At 32.1% G+C, this 11,231-nt stretch overlaps 1 protein-coding gene across 1 annotated transcript in view; it reads left to right on the forward strand.

The window, feature by feature from the left end:
• Positions 1 to 8,852, forward strand: part of LOC123539194 (uncharacterized) — a 28,366-nt gene extending 19,514 nt beyond the window's left edge. The window contains exon 2 of the mRNA XM_045323708.2: positions 7,180 to 8,852. Within this exon, the coding sequence (XP_045179643.2) occupies positions 7,180 to 7,944 (765 nt within the window). The 3' untranslated portion in view covers positions 7,945 to 8,852. The remainder of the gene's footprint in view (positions 1 to 7,179) is intronic.
• The last annotated feature ends 2,379 nt before the right edge of the window (positions 8,853 to 11,231 follow it).

Here is an 11,231-nt window from a genome sequence, read left to right on the forward strand (position 1 = left end):
GACCTAGAAGGTTTGGGTACAAGCCCCGTACTTGTTTAATTACACATGCTGGCATAATCTTCCTTAATGTCCACACATCAGTCTCCGTTCTTGTCCTGTTTAATGCCTTTTGCTTTTTTCTGAATATACTGAGGGAAGTACCAAGCCCCTGCATTGGATAGCATATTCCAGTATTTTTGGTACCTTTTTTTTTTCGTAACCCACTATTTCTTTCATGTGGATTTGCACCATTACCAAGCCAGGACTGTCATTGTAGAGTAACGCATGGATTCAGGAAACAATGTTGACACGCTTGTCCATGTCAGTATCCACAATGTTAGCCTGTCTGTCATCCATATTATCATCACGGTCATCATCATCATTGTCCCTACCGCCTGTTGCTCCCTCAGTTACTGGACATGGCATTTCCACATTTTCAACAACAAGCAAGTTTTCACTATTACTAGAATCATTAAAATCATTTTCCTTATCATCCTGTGTCCACTCTGATTTTACTAATGAATTCTCAAAATCCCAGTCATTAAATTCAAAAAAATGAACCAATGTATCAAACTGTTCCCTTGAAACTTTCAAAGTAATTTCTCGTTTTTCAGCCATTTTGTCTAAAATCTCACACAAAAATTTTGCCGGGAAATTTCACAATGTCAACATATCTGAAACGGATGATTCCATTATTTCTGTGTACAGTTTCTGTTTGCTTATATATGATATATTTTGTACTAAAATAATGCTATGTGCTCAGAACTGTATAATTAAATTATAGTAATGCTATGTACTTTAATGGGGCAGAATAGTTTACTCCTTAATTTTTGAAATAATAAAGTCAACATAACGGATAATCCTGCAACCCTCAATAATTGTTTCTAGTGTCTATGGAACTTGACCAAATTAGTTTATGATCCACTGACCATTACAGTTATCTGTTTCATCAAGATCAGGGATTTATTTTATGACCCAGCATGAAGCATTCTCATTGATTATCTATATATCCACATGTAGATTGCATTTTGTGAAGACTGCACATGTATTTAGTCTAATAAATGTAATTTGCATTCGTGAAAATTCCCATTAAGTAAATTAATATTCATTAAGAACACAATTAAAATCTGTAAAAATGATTTCTAAAAGATGCCTCTTTACCAATTATGCCAGGTAAATAAAGAATTTGGAAAATTTACAATAAACAGAATATTTAAGGGCTGGTAAAAGCTGATAGCCTTGGTAAACTAAGAAATAACATTAATAAAATTTATATTTAAAGTACATAATATATTATTTCAACATCAAACTCATTTTTTCACTGTTTATAACAAGTTTAAAAGGGTATATATATAAGGTTTAGTATGGTAATAAAGTGTTTATATTCACCATTGATTACCATGTGGGATGATGTAAGAAAATACTTATTAACTGATACCAATTATAACACATTGCACTACAGATGTCCAATTGTCCATATACCATATCAATGGTAATTTTTTATTTGACTTGCATAAATACAGATAGTTTAGAAGCATTATAATATATATAATGATGAATATACAAGCAGCATATCAGTTTATGAATATGATTTATTATTATTTATTATAATCAAGTCCTCTAAATTTATAAATTTATTCAAGATTTTACTGATTTAAAAAGTTATATTGCAATGTATACAGATGTTACAATAATGTGTTATGATTTAAGTTTATGAATAACAACATTGTTCTTTGCATTTGTTATCAATTGTTGATTAATATGACTAATATAAAGTTTACATTTTAACTAAAAATGTAAATACACAATTATTTATGAAATACTTGAAATACTAGTACTTGGTGTTCTCTATGCTGGGGACCATTAGTTGTTACTGGAAGCAAACATTATCAGATACCTGTTGGAATCTTATCGTCTGCTACAGATAAACCACACCTACAAATTGTGTGTGTAGCAGCTACCGGCGATTCCCCTTTAAGAGGACTATCCATTATTCTGTCACTCTTTTTGCACCACCGAATGAAGATGGAGTAGGAAAATATAGAATTCAGAGATTAACCAATGTTAGTAAACATGCAGAGTTATCAGTGCAGTGACCACGTGATTACCTTACTACAAAATAACTCACCAATATTTCAATAAGAATAACCCTGGGATTCACTACTTAATAAAGCTTTTCTACCACACTAAAATATATGTATGGAACGCCTGTTCTGTCAAACTTATTGAAATTGCTTATGTTTTCAGAAAAAAATTAATTACTTTGAAGAACTTGAAACAATTTCCTTAAAAAAGAACTGAAAGGTTCAGATCTTTCTATACAACTTTGCCTTTTTTTCAGAATAACATATACAGCAGGCTATTACTATATAACAAATTTGATGTCCTTGTATGATAAAGGTCCTAGAGTATGATCAAACTAATTTCTAGCTTATCAACTTCTTTGTCTACCAATGTTTTATTAACTTAACAAGTTTTCCAAGAATCTCTTTAGAAATACTATGATAACTGTAGATATATTTGAAAATGAAAAATATTAAATGTAAAAATCCCAGTATAAAATGAAATCCTAAGTACTAAGCTATATTGACTCACTAACTTGTTGAACACCACTGGACTTGAACACTATGTACCAATACAGTAGTGATGGGCAAATCGGTAAGATTTGCCAATCGATTAATTGGCATAATCGGACAAACCAACAAATTCGATTAATCGGGTATACTCGCTTAATGGGATACTCTAGTTGCATATCTGTAAGTTCACCTCACAGTATATATTTTCGTCATTACTTAAGAAATGAACCGCACAAACATCAAATATCCTATTTCTATTGCATCCTTTCCTAAACACAAGTAAGTTAACAGCATAAAAGTAAAATATTTGTGAAGAAAGTAAACTTCAAATCAGGAACTCGATATTGTATAATTAAAATTATTTGACGCAAAAATGTATTAATGATTTATTAATTCTTAGTTAACGACTGGAAATTATGTTTTCAATCCCACAAAAATCAAAAATTGAAAATACATTTGCTTGTATGCTTGCGTAAGTCTTACGGCATGCTATGCATACTGTCATGCCATGAGTTTAGGTTGATGGTTTTCGCGTCCCGGCTTAATCTTGTAAAAGCCATATATCTTCGAAAATCTGGGTAATCATAGATGACTTCAATTTCTTTCGAGACTTTGGAGGACACCATTTTTACGTAGAGTAGTTTCCCTTGACGTAAATGCCCCAAACACCGTAAATACCAGAAAGAAAAAGGTCAGAATCAACTAAATCATCCATGTAGTGCGCCAAGTAATTAATCGGTCAAGGACAAGTGAAGTCGGCGATCGCGCTCACGAATGCAACGCCGACGATTATTCGATTGACGCCTTTTGTCAGCCCATCACTACAATACAGAAACCTTAAAAATTGTCTTGACCAACTGTTTGCTAGAGTTTTAATCGTTTCTAAGTGCACACTGTAGTGTCTTGTTATCTTCACTGTTGAAAAGATTTCGTCGCCCTGGAACGTTCCGGAAGTGTATTCGTCTGGATTCTTCGTGAATCGACGATCAGGTCCTTGACTGTCTCTCTAAAGTTATCTATATAAAACTAGATATCTTTCAAATATGTGTCGTTCAAAAGTCTGCTATCATTGTACCAAGTTGTCTATAGATTACAGCACACTATCTATCGTTTTCTTCTAAATTTGTCCAGTCACAGTAATTCAAGTGTTTCTATCACAGAAGTGTTGTGATCACAGTTATTATCTTACTGGAGTGTTTCTATCACAAAAACTGTTGACTTTATAGTGTTTCTGTCACAAGAACTGTTTACTTTATAGTGTTTCTATCACAGCACCCATTCTAAATTGTCTTATAGTCTTTATAGTTTTTCTATCACAGCACCCATTATACTTGTATATACTTGTACATTATTTAGCTTCGTACACAATCCAGCAACTTATTGTCCCAATGTTTTTAAAAAGTTCTGTTACAAAAGTTTTTAAAGTAAAAAGTAAAATTGTATTGACTATACTGTACAGCATTCAATGTTTCTAAAGCACCATTCTGTCCTACCAGAAGTTACCGCCAACAGGTAGACCTTTCAGTTGTGAGCTTTTTTTAAGTTGGGCACCAATTTGTAACCACAACACTGTTACAAATTTAAAGTTACTTTTATTTATTCTTCATACAATTTCATCAGTCTCTATAGTAACGTACATTAGTGTAGATGGATTTGTAAACCAATACTTTCAGTTTACAAATAAGTAATTCTGCGAATGTGAAATCCAGTTTTGTAAACGTACAATTTCGTAAACATGAGATCTCGACCTGAAACATGTAAATAAACTACTGGCTAGAAATGAGTCAGAACAATACCTATTATTATCAATATCATTAATGCATGTATTATGTCTTTGTCAGCCAGAACAGACAATATTGAATCCGGTTCTTTTTATATTGTTCAACAACTCATTTCAAACAAAGTTCATGATGCGTACATGTACAACATACATTTACTGTGTAGTATGCACAGTGTAATGGTTCACTTAATAATAATATCACAACTATTTACATAATAAAGTATTCAATCAATCATTATACAATGAATAAAAGAAAAAGTTCCATCTAACGTTTCGGGTTCACCAGTGCTGTTCAAATGCCTTTGTTTACATGAATGACTAATCATAAATACAATAGTTATTACCATAACCACTTCTCAATAGATATAATATAATTGTTTACCTTCATCCAAGAGATGAATGGTACCTTTTTGTTTACAAATATTTAGCGTCACCTTTTGTCTGTCTCTCAATTTTGTATACTTTAAAAGTTATGAAAAAAAAACAAAAAAAAACGAAACAGTTGAACCATCTTGTCCCTAGGTAAACACAATGTAGTTTGTCAAGGTGGGTAGATGTAGAAAATGTTATTTATACATGAATTATTTAAGGAAATTGTTACTATTAGAATGTTAAAAAGATATATCCGAATATGAATTGCTTCTTTTTTATTTATTATTCTATGCCATATGGCTGTTGCGAAATCGATGATAGAGTCCTTACATTTTATCAACATTTAAACGTACATATACCTGTAAGCAACTGTGACATTTTTCACAAAAAGTACGTTTTGTTGCAGTTCACGCAATAAGTCATTTTTGTACAGCCTTCATTTTCACTAATACTCTGGTGTTTTACTTCACAAATCATAGAAACAAGTGTCAAACACTTCCAAAAGTAAATAGAGGGTAAAAGTGAGTTGTCTTAGTCTCAGGTAAACACACGGTACTTTGTCGAATGGGGCGAAAGTGGGTAGACGCAGAATCTGTCATTTATTGAAGTATGAAATATGCCTTGCACTGGCTTTCTTGTCCTGGTTTTCTTTTGTCAGTAATTTTGCTATATATGAAGTAAAATGAAGAACTTCAAGTATAAAACGATTGTATTGTGTCATCTTATATGAAAAACTACAAATTTAAGGTAAAAGCCAATTGACTTTTCTGATGTAAGGAAGCATATCACTTTATAATACGCCCGAAGGGACGTATTATGTTATGGTCTCGGTGTCCGTCTGTCCGTCCGTCTGTCCGTGCCTGCGAAATGATGGTTAAGTGACTGCATAACGGTTCTTTCTCTTTGATTTCATTCATTCCGTTCTGTTAATGGGACCCTTTTCTTTTTATGTGACTGTTAGAACAATAGAGAGAACAATGGGGGTGTCACATAAATACCGTTTCGTTAGAACGTCCGTCCGTCCGTCCGTTAGCAATTTCGTGTCCGCTCTGTAACTCTTGAACCCCTTGTAGGATTTCAAGGAAACTTGACACAAATGTTCACCACACTGAGATGACGTGCAGAGCGCATGTTTTGGATGTCTCATTTCAAGGTCAAGGTTACACTTATCGGTCAAAGGTCATATGAGTGTGTTTCGTGTCCGCTCTGTAACTCTTGAACTGCTTGAAGGATTTCAAAGAAACTTGGCACATATGTTCACCACACTGAGACGACGTGCAGACCGCTTATTTCGGATGACTAGCTTCAAGGTCAAGGTCACACTTAGGAGTGAAAAGTCTTATATGACTTTGCTGTGTCCGCTCTGTATCTTTTGAACTGCTTGAAGGATTTCAAAGAAACTTGGCACAAATGTTCACCACACTGAGGCGACGTGCAGAGCGCCTGTTTTGGATGATCGCTTCAAGGTCAAGGTCACACTTAGGGGTCAAAGGTCATATATGACTTTGCTTTGTGTATATTGCTATGCATTGCAGTGCTCTTATTTTTATTTGGCAGATCCCTTTTTGTTCTCTCATGATATTGTTTTTGAATTACTTCCCTTTTTATAACTATAAATAGCTGATTTTGAAACTTTTTTATTATTGGCAGTAGGGAAAAACCGAGACCACTTTTATGTGGTACAACATGGATGGTACAACCAATTTTTAGATGAATTTTGACATAACTTTACCTGGTAAGAATTTTTTTTTTGGACTTAGAATTTTTCTTTTTGGAATTTTTTCTTTTTGTTATTCCTATCCTTTGGGCTTCAACAGTCAAATTCTTGAAATTTTACTCCCATCCTCTGATGTAACCCTTCGGGCGTATATTGCCCCGCTTGGCGGCACTCTTGTTAAACCATTAACAGATATGCATTTTTGCACCTGTATAGGCTTTGAAATTATGTACTTTAATAAAAAAAAACAAACGTATCGAAATATATCCAAACTTTTTAGCAACACGTGTCAGGTTTCAATTCTTCCGAGAAAGGGCCCGAGATAATGTTGGAATAACTTTTGTCCAAACCGATTTGCACATTTTTTGCATAAATGATGTTGTCGTAGAAAGTGCAGTACATGAAATATGTTACATCATACTGATTCAACACGGTTGTCATTCTTCAACATTATCTAATACAAATTCTCTGTCAAATCTTGTGCCTATTTTAATTAAAAGTTCTCAACAGGTTTACAGTAAAATTATTTTCTCAAGAAAGCGGAAATAAAAGATATGCATATGTTAAATATATTTATTAAGAACGTTTTAAATATAGCATTTGTGAGTTGCTAAAAGTTTTATTTTGACGTCAACAGCCATCTGAACGACCTTTGATTGAAACACAACGTAAAGCATAAAAGCGCTCAACTGTGATTAAGTATAGCTCAATATGATAATTATTGTATTTTTTTCTGTCTTTTACGTATATTTCAGTCTGGTATCAGTCTTCACGACCGTGTTCCAAACATTATCATACAATATGGAGTAGGAGGAACTGCCACAACATTACAGTTTCAGATTTTATGTGTGCTTATGGCAATGCTTCATGAATCTGAAATTAACTCCGTAGGCTGTTTCTATGGAAGAAAACAATTTTATAAGTATACTGTTATTAAGACACATGAAATTAAATACAATGAACTGAGACTTTTGCCATATGATACTTGGATTTTCATGACTTCAAGTAGTAATCTGTCTGCCGAAAAGCAACGGAAGTTTGATTATAATAAGCGTAAAGTTCAAATGATGAAGATGAATTGTCCATACATTGCAGACATAGAAACTGTTTCAAAACGTGGCCATTTCATTGTCCATGAATACCGCTCAATGTTTAGAGTTGATGAGGAACAGATACAGCAGGCAGTGGAATACTTACGCTATTGGGACATACTTCGTTTGTGTTGTGGGAAACAAATGTCGGCAGATTGGCGTAATTATTTATCGCCGACCAAAAACTATAAGCCACATCACAGTCTGCATAGTTCAACGTACCCTGCATGTGAAATATACAATATAAGCAAAGTTGAACAGCTTCTGATAAAAACGTATGTATTTCAGCGTTTTGCAGATATACCGTCCCTTCGTGACGTAATAGGGAAGCCATCAAATGTTGACGGTAACATCGATGGTCAGTACTGTGAGCGATGTAATAGAAATATATCGAAAAACCATTTACGTTTTAATGATAAATGTGTATGATACTTAGATGTTTTTGTTTTGATACGAGTTTCCGTGAAATCTCGCCGCGCAGAAAGATTCTAAAACTGGCATGATTGTATATTAATAAATGCAAACAATGTGTCAAATAACAATATACATTGTATGAGATATCATTTTTATAAGGTACCAAAAATGGGAATTAAAACATTTTTTGTTTGGTTTTTGTTAAATGGACATTATTTCACTTAAAACCCCCAAATTTTACGCTCATATTTTTATCAATTTTGTAAAATCTAAAAACAGAAAATAAATAGGCATACATTTAGGGCGAACATTTATGAACAAGTTGAAAAAAAAAAAAATATCAAATGATATGAAATACAAATCAGACACAGTACGTAATTTTACGAAGTTGTTACTTGTTCGTTAATTTATAAACTAGCTCAAAATGTTAAACATTGTACATTATTGCAAACATTTGAAGACAATCACAGGCTCAAATTCGTAAATTTACGAACAGAACTATATCTAAAACAAATCCTTTTTACATGAAAAGACTTTTTTCCTAACTTAATAAATTTACAAACTGGCCCAAACTGATAAATTTGTCTATTATTGCAAAAATCTGAAAAATAACTCAAGAGGATGACATCGTAAATTTACTTTTATAATACAATACAAATTGCACTTATATAGCGCAAAATATGCCTAGAATAAGCTGTTAATGCGCTTTACAAAGTCTGATCATATGTACATCAATCTAAGTGATAATTTAGGTGTAATAAGTCTTTGAGAATAAATGTGTCTTAAGACAATTTATTAACAAAATTGTATACATTCAAAAACAAACAAACAAAAAAGAACAACAAAACAAAACAACAGACAACATGGCCAACATTCCAATACAGTGACCAGTAGTTTTGGCAAAAGTAGTCTCCCTTGAATATACACGGTTTATCGATAAACAGTTTCACTATAGATTTGTATAGGAAAATATATTTCAAACATTATAAACGTATTTTTATCGTTACTTAATGAAATTTTATAACCTCGTAAAGTAATCTTCATTTTTTGCCCTTTATTACAATGTATTTTTATCGATGTGATACAAAAACTTATTGCTTCCATTTTTGTTTGAAGTTAAAAACTATGGTTTCTGTGTATTTCTATATAGAAATATGGAAAAGATCGGTTATGTCAGGTTTTAAAAGGCTATAAAATATTTTCTGTCAAAATGACATTATTTTATAACCTCGTTAAGTATTCTCCGTTGTCTGAATATTGTCTGGGTATTTTTTATTTTAAAATTGAATAATGACATATTGCTTCCATTTTAATTTGAAAATGAAGTAATCACAATCTTGAGCACGCTTTTCACAAACATTTACTTGACGGTAAGGCGGTACAAGGCTAGGTGTATCAATGTGTTGCATATCTGTTCGAGTCTTTTATTTATTTGTTTATTTATTTGTCCTTGACTAGTGCGAGTTATATATTTTGTTTGATATTATGATTAAAGGCAAAAATTTGTTTGAATTGGCAAACTTTGAGTCACATCTTTTTTAATTGAAAAATTGGTCTTAAATATCCGAATAAAATTAAAAAGGCACTTAGAATTAATTCTATGTAATTGCTTTCCAAACTGTGTGCCGGTATAATTTTTGACGATATTACAATAAAACATGCCTGAAACAAAATGTTTGTTAATTGAAACATTTCGCGAAAAATTTGTTTATATGAGCCTAAAATGGTACATACAACCATGGCTTTTTTACGTTCACTAATCATTTCGTGAACGTAAAGAAGATTTTACAAGTTAATGAATGACATTGATTTTAATTGTGATGATAATGTGATTAATTTACCCGTGAGTGCATTTCAGTGTTATAAAGTAGAAGATGAAAAAAGGTACACTTTATGCAACTTATAATTTAGATTGAAAAAAAATCGCAAGTATAAAAATCTATTAAATACAGAAATCACTTTCACCGGTATATGACCCTTTTCATTATCATGATATTGGCAGATATCTTTTATCAAAACAAAGACATTTCTATAAATATTATTATTCTACATTCAATAAAGGAAAATTAATTCCTTCTCCCAAAATGTTCATGGTCCAACGGGGACCCCTGTTGTTCAAAATTGCCCATCAGTTAGCGGCTCTTACATAATCGCTGATAAGCAGCAGATAAGAGGGCGGTTGTACATTGGATTATAGTGGTGGACACTTCTCTACCCATATGCTTGACAAATGTTTTATGGTCTTACTGCGAATATTGTGAAGCAGTGAAGTCTTATTGTAATACAATAATTTTTAATAGCAAATATATATTTTAGATGTAAGATAGTATGTGTTTTAGACAATTTTAAATTTTGTTGTTTTTATTCTAACAAATGCACATTATAGCCTCTTGCAAATCTTTATAAATGTGCACAAAGATGAGACTCAAATGAAATGCTGAACTTATATAGTAGTGGATCTAGGCATTTAATACACACACATGACACTAGAAATTCCCAAAACTGTATATGCATGTTTAATTTTGTCTAGTTTGTATTGTTCAGCTGTTCAAAACTATTCTGAAACAAACTGCTTAACTGTCACCTAAATTTCTTTTATAATTTTCTGCATGAATTTACATTGAACCTACTTAAAATTTTATGCCAAAAAATATAATAAGTAAAAAAGTACATTAAAAACTATCATTAATTTGTCGATAAATAATTTAATATATAAATATTTATTTTATCGTTTAAGCCATAAGAAGATGTACTATATATATGGCAGAACATCTCTATTTTATGTCTCAGTTGATGATTTTTATTACAGACATATTTTGGTGGTAATTAGCATAGCCTGAAATGTTTATCTCGTCTCCATCCGGTGTTTGCAAAGGTCCATAAAACATCACGCGTAAAACACTTACAGTCAATATGAAATTATCAGGACGATAAATTAAAAAAAAACACACTTGAGAACATAATTTTACAACATTACGCTTCGAAGCAAAAAAGGGAAGAAAGCTTTCAAAAGGGAATTGAAAAAAAGGAGTTGTTTTGTGTGATGTTTATCCTTTACCACTAAAAGATGGCATTTTTGATTTTCATATTTTCGGCCCATACATTCAACGAAACATATAACTTCACCCAGCATATGCATGACAGAAAATACACATTACATAAGCATAATGCTTCGGTCATGCTGAACAAGTATTTGTACTGTAAAATCCATGCAGTTTCATTCGAAACTCATTGTGCATTACGGCAGAATCTTTTATACATTTTACTTGTTGTTAAATATATAATTATTTAAATCATGGAAC

Source organism: Mercenaria mercenaria, chromosome 9, assembly GCF_021730395.1.
Source record: "Mercenaria mercenaria strain notata chromosome 9, MADL_Memer_1, whole genome shotgun sequence".
In the NCBI taxonomy this organism is placed as follows: Eukaryota; Metazoa; Mollusca; class Bivalvia; order Venerida; family Veneridae; genus Mercenaria; species Mercenaria mercenaria.